Source organism: Psammomys obesus, unplaced genomic scaffold (genome assembly GCF_907164565.1).
Source record: "Psammomys obesus unplaced genomic scaffold, mPsaObe1.curated_primary_1811, whole genome shotgun sequence".
NCBI classification, from domain to species: domain Eukaryota; kingdom Metazoa; phylum Chordata; class Mammalia; order Rodentia; family Muridae; genus Psammomys; species Psammomys obesus.
Window position 1 is genome coordinate 44,471,315 of NW_026585644.1, and position 15,861 is coordinate 44,487,175.

The following is a 15,861-nucleotide window of genomic DNA, read 5'->3' on the forward strand; positions in this document are numbered from 1 at the left end:
AGTTGTGACATTTGTCCATGTTCACCAACCTCATCTCTTTCCCTAATTTTTCTTGATCCCACTGCAGTCTGGTTTTATTCCCCTCTTCTTTTAAAAACATTTAAAACTATTTATTCTATTTTATGTGTATGAGTGTCTTACCTCTACGTTTGTATGTGCAGCATGTACAGGCAGTGACTTTGAAGGTCAGAAGAAGGCTTCAGATCCCCTGAAACTGGAGTTACAGATGTTAAGAGCCATTATGTGGGTACAGGGAATTGAACCCAGGCAGGTTCTCTGCAGTAGCAGTCAATGCTCTCAACCTCTGTGCCATCTCTCCAGCTCCTATTCTCCTCTTCTTATCAAAACTTATAGCGTCAAGGCCACTAATGACCTTGTTGGCAAATCCAGTAATTGAATTCCCTCCTTTTCCCACGTGGTGAGTTAGCTGCATGGGCAGGGTACCTCTCTACACCTCCATAGCCCGTGTCCATATTCTTCTGGCCAATCACACTCTTGCATTTCCTCCCTGGTGGCTCTATTTCTGTCTCCTCTCCTCTCCTCTCCTCTCCTCTCCTCTCCTCTCCTCTCCTCTCTTAGTGCCAGAAAAATGCAGGGCTCTGCCCGACCCCTGTTTACGCAAAACTCTCAGCTCTGATTTTGAAAGAAACAAGAGATTCTGGAGCCCCTTTGAGTGAGCATGGCCTTGGAACACAGATTTACTCCCATTTACCTCAAATTCTATCCTCTAACATAGGGGAAGTCTCATGATATTTTATGGTTTTATAGAACAAAAAAAAAATCACAAATCAAGGAAAGTTTAAAATGTATTGGTAAGTACATCAGAGGGGCTAACAGTGAGAAGGGGAAGTTTTTCTATAAGCAGAAGATGCTAACTGATGACAGTCATAGCTTTGGGGATGGAAGAAGCCAGTGGGTTTGCTAAGTTTAGAGGTTCCAAAGGTTTTCATTTATTAATCAGAGGGTGGTAGTTCTGACACAGAGGTGGGTAAGGACTGGCTGTCCTATGTCTAAAGCTAACTCAAGATAAGGTAATTAGCCTCTGGACCGATAACATCCCAGTCTCTACAGTACTGATATTCTAAGCAGCCACTCAGCCTCTATAGACAGAGCTTCTATTCAGGAGTTTGCACCTTTTATCTTATGCTTAGTTCACCCGACTTTGAACCATTCTGACCACAAACCTACACTGTCCTAATGTGCACCTCCAGAGGAGACCTTTTTTTTTTTTTTCCTAAAACTTCAGTCTGTTTTTATTCAGTTGCCTATTTGACATATCCACTTTGCTTAATGCACTTTGCAAAATTAGAAAGTCTAAAACTGTCTAGCCAACAAAGCTAAACTAGATTTGTTAGTTTAGACTGTATTGGCTAGACAAGTTGAAATTAGGCTGTCTAGACTTAGCAAGTCTAAAAACTGTATGTCTGATACCCCCAAACCTACCCCTATCCCCCACCATCTCCATAGCCTTTCCCCCTCTCAGCTTACAGAAAGTCCTAGCTTTAGGTGCACGCCCAGAGGTTTTCTTGTCATCCACCACACTGCAGTGAAGCACACCTCAGATCCCGTTCCTTCTAGGTTTAGAGTATAGCCAGGTTATATTACCTCTTCCTGCCTCTGCTGTTTCCATCTTGAAGTATGTCATAGTTTCCTCTTACCTATATTACTATAAAGCAAAAGGAAAAACAAACAAACCAAAAAAAAAAAACCCAAAATAAACCAAAACAGCAGCAATAACACAAACCCTCCTAGCTACCTACTAGGTGTAATACAGCTTATGAGGAAGCCCAACATTCTGGAGGCAGAGGCATGGGACAAACAGACATACAAGCGTCCAACCAGTTTCTTTGTCTACCATTTCCTTCTCATAAACAGTTTACCATGCAAGCATGCTAGAGCCTGTCACTGTTCACAACCCCTTCTGTGTTTTGTGTTAAAGGCAGGCTTTATCTGACTAGCGAACGTGATGTCCCTGCAACATCTTGGTCTGTCATTCTTCACTCTGCTCCAGGCATCTTGGCTTTTCTCTACTCTTCTCCTGCTCCCCGCAGAGACCCTTCATACCCCTAATGCCAGGAACATAACTCCATCATCTTTAAATATTTGCTTAAACCTCACAGTCTCAGTGAGGCTTGTTCTAATTAAAAATGTAAATGTAAATAGGGGCTGGGAAGAAGGCTCAGTGCTTAAGACACTTGATACATAAGCAAGTGTAAGAAAGGGTGTAGTGAAATCACAGAACTAGACCACTCCATAGGTAGAAAGAAAGGTTTATTGTAGAACAAAAAGCAAGCAGATTTTATGAGTCAATGGGTAGGGACTGACTGTCTGGATTGATGGGAAATAGGTGCCCTTTTTGGATGTGATTGACCTTTGGAGGAAGATTAAGGGATGTTTCTTACAAAAGAAACTGCCTCCAGAGACCTGCTTGTCCAGTGAACTAAAACCTTCAAGTGTGTTTACCTGATGACTATCCGGTTCACCCAAGCTGAAGTCCTTTAACTTAGAACAATGTCACTGGCACTGCCATTTTGTGATGCCACTTTGGCGCCAACAGCAAGAAGGCTAGTGTTTGGATCCTTAGCACCCACATAAATGCTATTGTTAGGGTTCATGAATCGCCAAAGAAAGACCCCAGACTCAGATGGTATGCAAAAACAAAGCGCAGTTATTCTGCAGCGAATTCCAGCATGCTGGGGTCACCACCTTCACAAAATGGCGGCAACCGCGAGGGAGTTCACAGCCTCTTTTTAAACCCAGAAAGGGGAATTTCTACTACATGACTACGATTGGGATTGGCTGGTGACCATGGAGGCTATGTGACTCCTATTGAGACTGGCTGGTGCTCATGGAATTAAGTCTTCTCATTCCCCCTTGAGTCAAATTCCATCCCAAATCCTTGAGATGGGTCCAGGAATCATTAATTGAACAGTAAAAACACATTCTTTAACAAATTTAACTAAGATATTGATTATGCAGGGACTGCAACTGAGAACAAGCAATAAAAGGACAATGGGCCCAGAAAGAGCTGAGACAGGGGTTGTCAACCAGGGCGCCAGTGAAACACAGATTCATACCAACTTTGAGATTGTTCTCTTTCTATTTTTCTATCATGAAGTCTTTTTCTCAGCAGTGTCCTGGATTCTTTGACAACCCCAAAATGGTCTACATAGAAACATCATTCTTCTAGAACTACACCAGCCTTCTTGTTGGAGGAATAGTAAATCTAAGCCTCTTCTATTTCCTAGGACTACCTCTGCCAGAGGTGAGAAGAAGTCCTGTAAGTGGATAACTGATGTTTCTATTTGCCGCAAATCCGTATCTATGGCCAGCTTTAGGAACTTACAATTTTGGTCTCAAAGAACTAGGGCCAAGGCTCCAGTGTCTATTGCTCTAGCAGGTCCTAGACTCACATGGGCAGACAACAGTATAGCTATGATGGCCTCCCATTTTGTCCAACCTGTTGATGCCTCCTCTTCTAGATAGTAGGCCACTGTAGGGACTAACTGTACCAGGACACAAAAATCTTTAGTATGGTTTAAAACTGGAGTATGTGTACATGGGTTTAGGCCAGTGGTATATGCCCAGCAAACATGGGATCATGCAGCCAGTTCCTGTCAGGACCTGAGTTGTGAGGGAATAACCCTGGGGAGTTTTTTGTCCAACACAAAGCCAATTAGCTCTTACCAGTTGCAGGGGTAATTTTACTTTTCCCATTTGTTACCATTAGCATGTTAAACTATCAGAGGTTATGGAATAATTTCCTGGAATTGTGATTCCCTCGTACTAGGGGGTTTGGGAGTCTAAGCATAACCAGCAGGTTTGGGTGTGGTCTGGCTTAGATGAATTTAGGACGTGGTATGTAGCTTCTAGGTCCGAAGAGACTGGCCCCAACCAATGACAGGTGTGGAGAGGGTGTGGGGACTTTCTGAGATGGTGTAGAGTTACCCTAGGAAGGGGAGTCTCCTGGGGTAGAGGTCCTGGAGCCAATACCTTACTAGGCTCCAGAGATTTCTTGGAAGCCAGTCCTAGAAATAGGGGCCTGGCTGTTTAGTATGATGCTGAACAGGGCCCTGGGATCTTGGGGGCTAGTCCAAGGTTTGGCTCATATAGGTGTAGGCCCCATGTTTCCCAACCTCTCATCCTGTTGCCTTTTCCCCTTCCTCAGGGAAACTAATGGTGGCTCTGTACTCAGAATCAGGGCCATTTTTGGTTATTTTGATAAGGTCTGAAGTTACAGGGGTGGGGAGTTGGGGGGACACAGATGTGTCCCGTAGAAATACAGCTCCAGGATACAAAAAAAGTATATATATATAGTCATTTGCTCCTCCACAGGTGATCTTGGACCGATCATGTCCTGGGCTATCTCTATCCTTGAGGAATCCCACCATCTTCCCACCAAGTGTTGAGGATATCAAAATCATTTAACTTTAACTGTAAGTCAGGAGACCAGGTCCCCTTTGGAGCTATTGTAGAAGTTTGGTAGACAATGTCACCTATTTCTATGTCAGTGATGGTCCAGGTAGGAATGAGGGGACAGTGTGAGAGAGATGTAGCTGAGGACATTGGGTAGTAAACAAGCAGGATCAGGAAGGTTGGAGTTGCAGCTTTAGCAGGTCCGTGGGGTGATATCGCTGGTGAAGTAATAGTGACACATCTGGGAGACGTTCTGTATTCCAGTTGTCACATCTCAGCTGTCGGGATGTCTCTCATCTGGCCAGCTTGACCTGAAAGTGAGTGATGGACCCAGGTCCAGATTCTGTCCATCTTCACAGCTGTCAGTGTGGCGAGAATGACCATGGGAGGGCCCTTCCAGCGAGCTTCCAAAGTCTTGTGGCTATGTCTCTTAACCCAGACCTCATTATCTGGTGCAAAGCAATGGGGATTAGGGGGAGGAGCAGACTCATGGTTTTCTTTCATAAAAGGTCAGAGATTATTCTGCTTCTGGTGTAAAATTCTAAGAATTTTTGGTTATCAAACTCAGCAAGGATTTCAGACTAGAGATTGGGTAAGAGGGGTTGGGGTCTCCCGTAAAGGCTCTCAAATGGGCTAAGTCCCAGGGTGTAGGAGTTATTCCTAGCCTTGGTCAAGGCATACAGAAGGAGAGCTACCCAGTCCCAACCATTTTCAAAGGTTAATTTAGTGAAAGCCTCCATCAGGGTCCTATTCATCCTCTCTACCTGACCTGAACTGTGGGGACAATAAGCACAGTGTAGTTTCTAATGTATCCCCAGTATATTTATCAACCCCTGCATTACTGAGAAATGAAGGCCAGTCCATTGCCTGTCTGTAAGAGTGGGCAGTCCATACCTGGGTATGATGTCTTCCAGTATCTTCTTGGCCACTACTTTAGCAGCTTCTCAGTGGGGAAGGCTTCTACCCTTCCTGAGAAGGTATCTACAAAGAATGGCAAATACTCGTAGCCACACATTTCTGGCTTTATTGGAGTATAATCTATTTCCCAATTGGCTCCAGGTCCTTGACCTCTTACCTGTGTTCTTGTTGTTTTTTGGCTGAAGCTGGAAGCATTAATGGCCTGGCAAATGGGGTGGTAAGAGACAGCTTTTACTATGATTGCTCCTAAGTGAAAATTCTTGTAATTGCCCCCCCCCCCCCGCCATCAACTCTTTACTTTTTCTTTGTCCAAGATGGGTACTCTGGCAAATCTGGTTTATAAGCTGTTCAGCAAAGTCCTTGGGGAAGATGATCCAGTCATCGGCCATCTGTAACCATCCATCCTTCCGGTAAATACCCTGTCATTTGGCCTGATATTGTTTGTTCTCCTCATTGTAATGGGGCATCACTGAGTGCTCAGGCGGCACTGTGGTCACCAGGGTTTGGGTGACTTTTAATGCAGCCTCCCTTGCAGCTTGGTCCACCTGTTTCTCTGAGCCTCCATTGAATTGCCCCTTTGATGCCCTGGGCAGTGGACAATGGCAACTTTGAGGGGGATCCATAATTTTCTTTCTTTATTTTTAACAGTTTTACCCTTGGCACATGTTGACAATGTCCCCTTTGGTCATCCAGCAAGGACTTGGTGACCAGCTCTGCTTTTGGGGCTGAAGTCCTTGGAGGCAGGGCCTCTGTCCACAGGGTGTCACTCAAGTTCACCACGTCCATCCCTACACACCTGGTGGTGGTCCGGATGAAGCTGTTTCCATCTGTGAAGTGTATCTGATCCACATCCAGCCAAGGTATAGCAGTCAGATCAGGCCGGAGACTCTGGACGTGTTGCAGAGCAATGGAGCGTTCATGCTTGATGGTTGCAGCCAGGTCTGGCGGCAGGGTGGCGGGGCTGAGAGCTGATGACTGGTAGTTCATTAGTGAGGTGGGTTCAAAAGCAGGAACTGATAATGAGCAAACTGGGCATTGGATAGCCAGTGGTCAGGTGGGTTCTCTGTGGCATGAAGGTAGTTATGACCAGTTCCTGTCCCATGGTAATCTTGTCTGCATCCCTGGCCAGTAGGGTGGTGGCTACCACCATGTGGAAACATGGTTTTCCATCCCTGTGTCATGGGGTCCAATTGTTTGGATAGATATGCAACAGGCCTTTTCCAGGGCTCCGGGTTTGTGTTAGGACCCCTTTGGCTATGCCTTTGCTCTCATCTACAAATAAGTGGAAGGGTTTATAAAGGTCTGGCAGGCCCAAAGCCAGCACCTCTAATAAAGCCTTCGGAAGGCTTTGTTCATTTTGGGTGTCCAATTCAAAGTGTCCTCCTGCCCTCTAGTGGCTTCAGAGAGTGGCTTGACTTCTGTGAACCCCGGTACCCAAAGTCTACATACAGAAGCTTGCTGGCCCTAAAAATTCGCTTACCTGTCTCCTGGTAAAAGGGGTTGGTATGTCCGGGATGGTCTCTTTCTGGGCTTGGGACTGTTGTCCTCCCCTTGAGTATGTACCAGAGGTATGTTACCTCCTGCTGACACAGCTGGGCCTTCTTGGTAGCCCATCCAGGCCCGTTCTTACAGCAGGCCAGTGGCTGCACGGTGGCAGGTCTCTGCATCTGGGACAGCTACAAGGAGATCATCCACATACTGCAAAAGACTGGCATTTGGGTGGGCATGCCTGTATTCACCCAAGTTCTTGTGTGGCACCTTGTCAAAGATGGTAGGAGAGTTCTTGAATCCCTGTGCCAGCCTAGTCCATTGAAGACTCACTCCAGACCATGCCATTCGAAGGCAAACAGGGGCTGACTGGCTGGGCCAATGGCAAACTGAAGAAGGTGTCCTTGAGGTCCAGCCCTGCGTAGACCATCCATTTGGGCAGCAGGCTGCTTGACAGGGTGTACGGGTTTGGCATCATCTTGTTGACCTCCCTCAAGTCTTTACAGGACGATAATTGTTGCAGTGTGGCTTCCTCACTGGCAGTAGAGGGGTGTTCCATGCTGACTGGCAAGGAACCAGGATTTCCTGTTCCCAGAGGCAGTTGATATGGATCATGACACCAGCCCAAGCCTCTCGGGGCTTGGGGTATTGCCTGACCCTGGTGGGGAAGCGCTAGCCCTCAGTTTCACTGTTATGAGGGGCCGACATTTGGCCAGTCCTGCTGAGCTGGTCTCAGCCCATACCTCGGGAATAGTCCTCATCAACTCTTGCAGGAAAGCATCTGAGTCAGGGTCCCCAAGAGGTGGCATAAAGTTTCTATTCATCCTCTAGAGCTGAGGTTAACATGTGTATTGGGCCATTTAGGACCTTCACTCCCTCAGGTCCAAAATGGATTTGAGTTCCTATTTTTGTCAGGAGGTCATGGCCCAGGAGAGGATAGAGGCATCCTGGTATGACCGAAAAATGAATGGGTTACTGTCCCATTCCCAAGTCTACCTGTCTTCTGATAGTCCATGGATAGGGCTTGGTCCCTGTGGCACCCCAAACCCAAGTCTTTTTGGTTGTTTTAGGACTGAATGTTGAGCTTCGGTGTCCACCAAAACCCCAACGGCTTTCCTCCACCTTTAGGGTTATCCAGGGCTCATGGAGGGGTGGTGAGCCCTGACATCCTCAGTCACTGAGTTCTTTTAGCTCCAGGAACTTTGATTTGTTGGTCTAGGCTCTCTTAAGACATTCATTTTTCCAATGCCCCTTTTCCTTGCATTAATCTTTTTCTATGGGAGGCTGGGGCCTTGTCTCCACCCCTTCTTCCCCCCACTCCCTGTCTAGCTTCCCCTCACCCCAGGGAGGAACCCGCTCACCTCCTTCTCTCCCATAGGCCAGATTCTTCAGTTGCTTTGTGTCAGGTCTTTCATGATGGGCTGCAAGCAGGATTTTCACCACTCCCTGTTTTTGTCTGTCCTCTGGAGTTTCTCTATCATTGTAGACCTTTTCTGCTATAGCAACCAACTCAGTTAACAGTTTACCTGCAAATCCATCTAGCCTGTTAGAGCTTTTGTCTGGGACAGCCAGATTGAGGAAAGCCATGTTGATAGCTCATTGGTTCTATACCTCTGGGTTGAAAGAAGTGTAGGTCTGGTAGGCACCCAGCAGCCTCTCCAGGAAGGCGCCTGCCTGGACCGGTGGTGGGGCATGGTGGTTCACCAGGTACTGCCAGGTGGTTATATGGGGAATCTGGTCCGGGTGTCCTGGATTTCCATAAACCAAACCTTTCACCCTGTAAATGGTAGGCAAGTGGAAAGCCCCCTCTTGCGACCAGCCTACCTTGAACATGGGCCATTCTTTCCTACCAAAGATAGTTAATTTACCCGGGCAAACCGCCAAACCTGAATCCTCTAAGACCCAGTGGAAGGCCTTGAAGTGATCCAGTATTACTCAAGGGGGTAGAAGCCTGACCCATGATTGAAACTGATTAATCCAGAAAATCCCACAGAAAGACAATGACAAGGATGACGACACCCACGGACACAGATGTTCCCGGAAAAAAATGAAAACAGAAAAACAAAAACAGAGAGCATCATCGCCTGGCCTCACTCTCTGTGCACGAGAGGTGAAGAACCTGATGCCGGCTTAGAAACCACATGAGAATTTTCAGATTCTCCCAGAACCAGACAAGAACCCTTGGGCCCTCTCTGGGGGTCGGGAGCTTCCTCCGTCACCGCTGGCTGCTGGACTGAGTGTGCATCCGCTCAGTCCTCTTCCGTCTCTAGATGGCGCTCAAGAGATTACCAAACAGAGAGACCACAGAACAGACACAGTGCCGGGGAGAAAAGAGAAAAAGCGTCCCCTCTAACACTCAACCAGTCTGGGTAAGCGTGCTCAGTGATCCCAGGACGAGCCCCCAAATGTTAGGGTCCGTGGGCCCAGACCCAGATGGTATGTAAAAACAAAAAGCATTTATTCTGCAAAGAATTCCGGCATGCTGGGGTCACCACCTTCACAAAACGGCAGCAACCATAAGGGGAGCTCGCAGCCTCCTTTTAAAGCCAGAAAAGAGAATTTCAACTATGGCTACCTAACTTCAATTGGGATTGACTAGTGTCCATGGAGGCTCTATGACTCTGATTGGGATTGGCTGGTGCCCATGGAGGCTGTGTGACTTCCAGTGGGACTGGCTGGTACTCGAGAAATTAAGTCCTCTTAGCTATGGTGGATGGTAGGCCCAGCTTCAGAAAATAGAGACCAGGGCTCCCCCAAGCAAGCTGGCTAGTGTGAGAACCAAATAGGAAAAATATACCTTGTAGGGTTAGAGCTCTGTTTGCAGTTAAGAGTAAGTTTTTCATCAGTTTTCTTTAAAGGCTGGCCGCTGGGAGTTTGAACATGCTCCAGTGAGTGTATGGGCAATACATGTTGAACTTCTTTCTTTTCTTATTTTTGTATTTTTTCTTATTTTTTGGGGGGTGGGGAGGCTAAATGGGGGGGCAGAACTGGGAGGACTGGGAAGTGAGCATAATTGGGGTTCATGATATGAAATTCCCAAATAAGCAATAAAAATATTATGTAAAAAAGAATAAATTTCTGTTCTTATGTTTGTTTGACCCATCTGCACCAGGTATGCTTAATCACATGTGGGCAGGAGGTACCCAGAGATGGACATTCGGACTAATATTTAACTAAAGCTTGCTTCAAATTTGGCTCAAAATTGTGGTAGTGGTCTTATTATTTTTTTATTTTTATTATTAGTTACATTTTATTAACTCTGTATCCCAGCTGTATCCCGCTCCCTCATTCCCTCCCAATCCCACCCTCCCTTAACTCCTCCCTGCCCCTTTCCAAGTCCACTGATTGGGGAGGTCCTCCTCCCCTTTCATCTGACCCTGTTTTACCAGGTATCTTCAGGACTGCCTGCAAAGTCCTCCTCGTGGCCTAGCAGGACTGCTCCTCCCTTGGGGGGTGGGGAGGTCAAAGAGCCAGCCATTGAGTTCATGTCAGAAATAGTCCCTGTTCCCCCTACTAGGGAAAACCAATTGGTTACTGAGCCACCACGGGCTACATCCAAGCAGAGGTTCTAGGTTATATCCAAACATGGTCCTTGGTGGAGAGTGGTCTTATTCTTGACCAGTGAGATTTACAGTAGAATAGCCATACCTTTAGATCTGGGTTTGAGTGAAAGAACTTGCCTAAAAAAGAGGTGATTTTAGGACATCAACCTTGGGCCTCTACATGCATGGGCATATGAGCCCCCCACATATGCAAACATGCATACATATGCATACTCACTCACATCATATACACTATATATGAAAAGAAGTTAAAGAGAGAGAAAAAAAGATGTAAAATCTACTCTCCTATTCCACGACCACTTTGTTGTTGAACTTGGGGGAGGGGTGCCCCAAGCCAGTTTTAACCACCTGTCCTCAATAAGTCAAATTAACATCAGAAAGCAGAAACAGATTATTCATTGTGACCACACTGGGAAGAAGGACAAAGATCCAGAAAACCCCTTAAGGACTCCCTGAATACACCTTAGTGCGTCCTGAAGTGAGATTAATAAAAGAGGGCTAAAGATGTCAATGTGTGGTCCTGCCTACTCCGACCCATTATCTGGGCTTCAGTTTTATCTGTAAAATGGTCTGACATGTTGTTAGAACTGTGTGAAATCTGTGTGACAAGTTCTCTCTCTGGCTGGGGCCTTTTCCTTCTCCCAGCAGATCCCTGCAGAAATTCGCATTTCTTTGGGGTCCTTGTTTTAATCATCTGACAGTCAGGTTGAGAATTGCAAGCATCTCTTCAGAGTAACTCATTTCTCCCAGGCTAGAACTTCACCCTGTTTCCCATCTTCACAGCTATCACAACTGTTCTGACCTAGTAAATACATGATATCAGATGTTTCTCACCATCCCCCCCACCTACTCCCCCGACCACACACACACACACACTGAATGTTTACATTCAACTAGGGCTTTGGGTCATGAATGTGCTTCAGGCTTAGAGCAGCTCTGTGATGATTAATCATGATAGCTTGATGGGCTTTAGAATCGCCATGGAAACAGAACTCTGGGAATGTCTGTGGAGGACTTACTGTAGGCTGGCACCATTTCATGGTGAATGAAAGGAAAAAGCAAGCTCAACACCAGTGTTTGTTGCTGTTTCCCGACTGTGGATACAATTTGACCAACTGCTTCCTGATCTTGCCACCGTGCCTTCTGTTATGATGGATCAAACAGTGAGTCAAAATACAATTGTTCTGGAGCTGCTTTCTTTTATCAGGTATTTTGTTTGAGCAGAAACACCTATTTAATGCAAGCGCTTCGACAACAGCAGGTGTGTAGTATTTGTTGTACAGGACAGTGAGGCAGTTCTGGGTCAAAGGTTCACATCACTGAAGTCCCATGAGCCCCACTCTGACTAGTGGACTGCAGTGGCGCTTGAATTCCAGGGATGCCGGCTAACAAAGCACCGCTGTCTGCCAGCCATGGAAAGAGCGGTCTAGATGGTCCCTCCCTCGGTGTGCAGCTATTTTAATTGGTCCTAAGTCTTTTTATGGAAGCCTAGGTCTCCTCTTTCCCAGGTGTCTAGCCTTTCATTTGAAGGGCTAGACACGTGGCATTAAAAGTTAGTGTGGAACTGGTTAATGTACCATAACTTTACAGTGGTTTTAGTTAGAACTGAGTTACTGATTTCTAGCTATGCTTAAGAAGTGAGACTTTGGCCCGGGCAGTGGTGGCCCTTTAATCTCCAGAGGTAGAGATGGGTAGATTTCTGTGAGTTCAAGACCAGCCTGGTCTAGAGTGAGTTCCAGGACAGCCATGGAGAACCCCTGCCTGGAGGGAAAGGTAGAAGTGAGATTTACAATAACAGACTTCCTTCTGGTTGCTGTGGAGTAGAGTTTAGGGATGGTAAGCCTAGTTTCCTTTACCCAAGGCCCTGGGGGTAAGACATTTGACCACTCAGGCCTTGGTCTCCACTTGTGTCTGTGCCTTGTGTCCTTTGCTAGGTTTTCGAGGAAACTCCTAAACACAGGATGGTTGTTCAAATGGTATCAAACGTGACAAAAAGTGAGTTACTACACAAAAGGTCAAATATAAGTATATGTTCACTACCTTCCTATTTCTCTTTCTCAATCACTAAACAGAAGAAACATACTGAATCTCTATCACAGAGAATAAGGAAGCAATTTATTAATGCTTTTTCTAAAAAGCAAATTTCAGGGGCTAGAGTTCAGTGGGTAAGAACACTTGCTGCTCTTGCAGAGGACCTGGCTTCAGTTCCCAGCCAGCACCCACATGGCAGCTTAAAACCACTTGTAACTCCAGTTCTTGAGGACACGGAGTTGTCGTCAGGTCTCCATCAACATGGTACACACTGGTATCCATCCATCCATCCATCCATCCATCCATCCATCCATCCATCCATCCATCCATGTAGGCACTCATACATATACATAAAATAAAAATAAATACATCTTTTAAAAAGACAAAATTCATTTTCATCATGTTGAGGGATTCTAGATTAATGTTATTCTCTGATGTTTTATAAAACAGGAGTAATACATTATGGCAAATAAAAATTACTTTCTACTCAGGGAGGCAGAGGCAGGTGGAGCTCTGTGAGTTTGAGGCCAGCATGGTCTACAAAGAGAGCTCAGGACAGCCAGGGCTACACAGAGAAACCCTGTCTCAGAAAACAAAAAAACAAAACAAAAAAAAATTTCACCCTAATAGAGAAGCAAATTATAGGCTAAAAAAAAAAAAAAAAAAAAAAAAAATCATTTAATAGATATCTTTACACATAAAGATTTTTTCATTTTTAAAAGTTCAGTTTCTGGGATGAATGGTTTTTATACCAAGTCTTCAGAAAATTTAACCAGCTGCTCTTTGTCAAGACCCCTGAGTACTGGGGACTAAAAGCAGGAAGCCTTATGCGACAGTATGTTCTTGGCCACACCTACCGGCAGAGCCTGCACTCTTAAAGCTACGGGGTGTGGTGAGGGCTACAGGGAATCCTGGAGAGAGCGGATTCTTGCCTGGCTGCCATCTCAGGATGTGCCCCTGGCTCAGGGCATCCAGCTGGGGACAGTTTGGGGGCATGTGCCTTCTTATATTTACATATGAATGCATCTGTTTTTCCAAGGCCAACTTTGAAGCACTCCACTGGCACCAGTGAGCCCCAGGGCAACATCCTACCGGGCCGCTGCAGGCTATCGGCTTTATGTGGAGGTGATGCTGTGTTGGGTGCACCAGTTCTGCCAGGATTCAAAAGCATCTTCATCTCAGGGTCAGCGACATTGCCCTGGGCAGTCAGGGGCATGCTTCCGCCTCCGCAGTCTCTAAGACACTGGTGGTGATCTTCACTGAGCAACAAGACCATGGCTCCTCCAACACGCAGCACTCTGTGACAAAACAAAACAAAATAAAACAAAACAAAACGGTAATTGCAATGAGTATTTCTATGTTCCCAGACAACAAACCATCCTGGTTTATTTAAAATAGTTGTTAATCTGAAATTTAATTTCATCTATTTAAATATAAGAGTTTTGATAATTAGGTAGCATCTTCCATAATGCATATTCATTATAGTAATTATGGAGTCTCTAGTACAAATCTGCTTTAATTATCTATTTTTGCTCTACTTAAAGGCAAGCTTCAAAGTAATCTGTAGTCACATTCTAACAAATGATTGTACAACAGGGAAAGCAAGTAACAGAATCCTATGGAATCAGCATATTTAAGGAAGAGAAGGCTGATGGCACAAGTCACCAGGGAGGAGTTAGGCCACAACAAAGGGATGGTCAAGGGACGATCCCACAAGGGCACACCCCGAAACATCTGCTTTGAGGATTTCTCACTCAGTCACTCAAGTGCTGTCAGTGACACATCTGTGGCAACAGTGACAGAGGAACGTACAGCACTGGCCTGACGGAAGGTCCACAGCAGTGAGGGGGAGGTCAGGGCAGTTAAAGAGTGCGACAGAAGTTGCAAGGTGTACACATGAGAGGCGCCACAACCAGGCTCAAAAGTAAGCCAGGCCAGTGACAGGAAGAGGCCCAGCCTGGGAGGTAGCAGGGCAGAAGCATCAGGACAAGGCAATGAAAGTGGCTTAGCCTGGGGCAAGCTGAAAAAGGAGACAGAATTCAGTCTGGAGTATGATGCCACCCAGGGTGGGTTCCAAAGGGCAACGGGGTGCGCAGCTTGGGGGTCCTGAGAGACCAGGGTGTGAAGCAGAGATGGAAGGTTTAATGTAAATGGAAGAAAAAGCCAAAATGGCTGGGATCAGCTGGGTGGCAGAATAAGAGGGAACAAAGACCTCTCTTAAGGAAGGACTGTGGAAGAAAGCCAAGAGCCACAGCCTAGAGGAAACTGGGACAGCACTGGTGCCATAGAGGCTACAGGAGCATGGTTTCAAGGGTCAAAAGCTATAGGACCAGCAAGTAGCCATGGTTAGATGCCACCAGAAAGCCTGGGGACAGGAGGGCCAGGGCAGACAGGAGATAATGAATTGCTAGGGAAGGGTCTTTTCCCAGCATCTCTTCCCGGCGTCCACTCAGAAAGCAGTTGTAAATGCCTGCTCACTCTGTAGTCACTTTGCTGGGTGTCAGGGAAGTTCTAAACTCTGTCCTATGGCACTCAGGCTCTTCTGCACTCTGCCTGCTCCTGCCTTTCTAGATCCACTGCCTGCCCACTTCTCTCTGGCCAGGGATCTTCCTTCAGTTGGTCAGACTCAATGACATGCTTCTGTCTACACTATCTGCTTGCTCTCCACTCAAGCACATGGCCTTGTGTGCTTACTCGTCCTCCAGGCCCTAGTTAGAAAGCATCTTGGTAGAAAGGCACCTCCTGACTGTGCCTAAGGTAGAGCCAGAACCGTTCTGTCCAGCAGGGAATCCTGCTCCATTTCTCCACAGCAGCACTCATGATGGGCAACACTGCTGTGTGTACTGTTGTTCTGCTCTGACAGGTGAAACCTCACCTGTCCTGCCCACTGCTGTGTCCTCAGGATCTAGTACAGGACAGACATTTACACAAAGCTGAGAGCATCTCGGGAAAGGATGACTGAGTCTCTTAGAAAGAACAGGAAGATAAAAATGGCTGAAGATAAGAGCGGAAAGTAGGCAGAGTATGGTTCTTGAGGAAGGAACTGGGAGAAGCAGCCTGGCTGGAGGAGAGAAGCCATTTCTGTATAGACCAGAAGGCAGGAGGTCAGAAATAAGAAAACAACTATCTCTGAACAGAGCGAAGAAAATATAAGTGGTAATGATACACAATCTTTTAACTCATTTCATTGTCAAAGATGAAAAGACTGATGGTGAGACTGAGACAATGAGCACTCTTGAAGCATTCTTGCTTCCTGCCCCCAGCCTTTATGACCTGACTTTTGCATGCTTTCAGCTGTAACATTTTTGGGATATTCCATTAGTTATAGTGTATCAACAATACAGCATATCTTCAACCCTGCAATATCACCTCTATGGAATTATCCCGTGATGATGTAACAGCAGCAGCAGCAGCAGCAGCAGCAGCAGCAGCAGCAGCAGCAGCA

The 15,861-nt window shown here is 46.2% G+C and overlaps 1 protein-coding gene across 1 annotated transcript in view; it reads right to left on the bottom strand.

Annotated features, from left to right (window-relative positions):
• Positions 1-12,478: 12,478 nt before the first annotated feature.
• The window catches only part of Thumpd2 (THUMP domain containing 2), a 37,723-nt gene continuing 34,340 nt past the window's right edge, over positions 12,479-15,861 (bottom strand). Inside the window, 2 exon segments of the mRNA XM_055618866.1 lie at positions 12,479-13,338; positions 13,341-13,714. Of these exon segments, the coding sequence (XP_055474841.1) occupies positions 13,316-13,338; positions 13,341-13,714 (397 nt within the window). The 3' untranslated portion in view covers positions 12,479-13,315.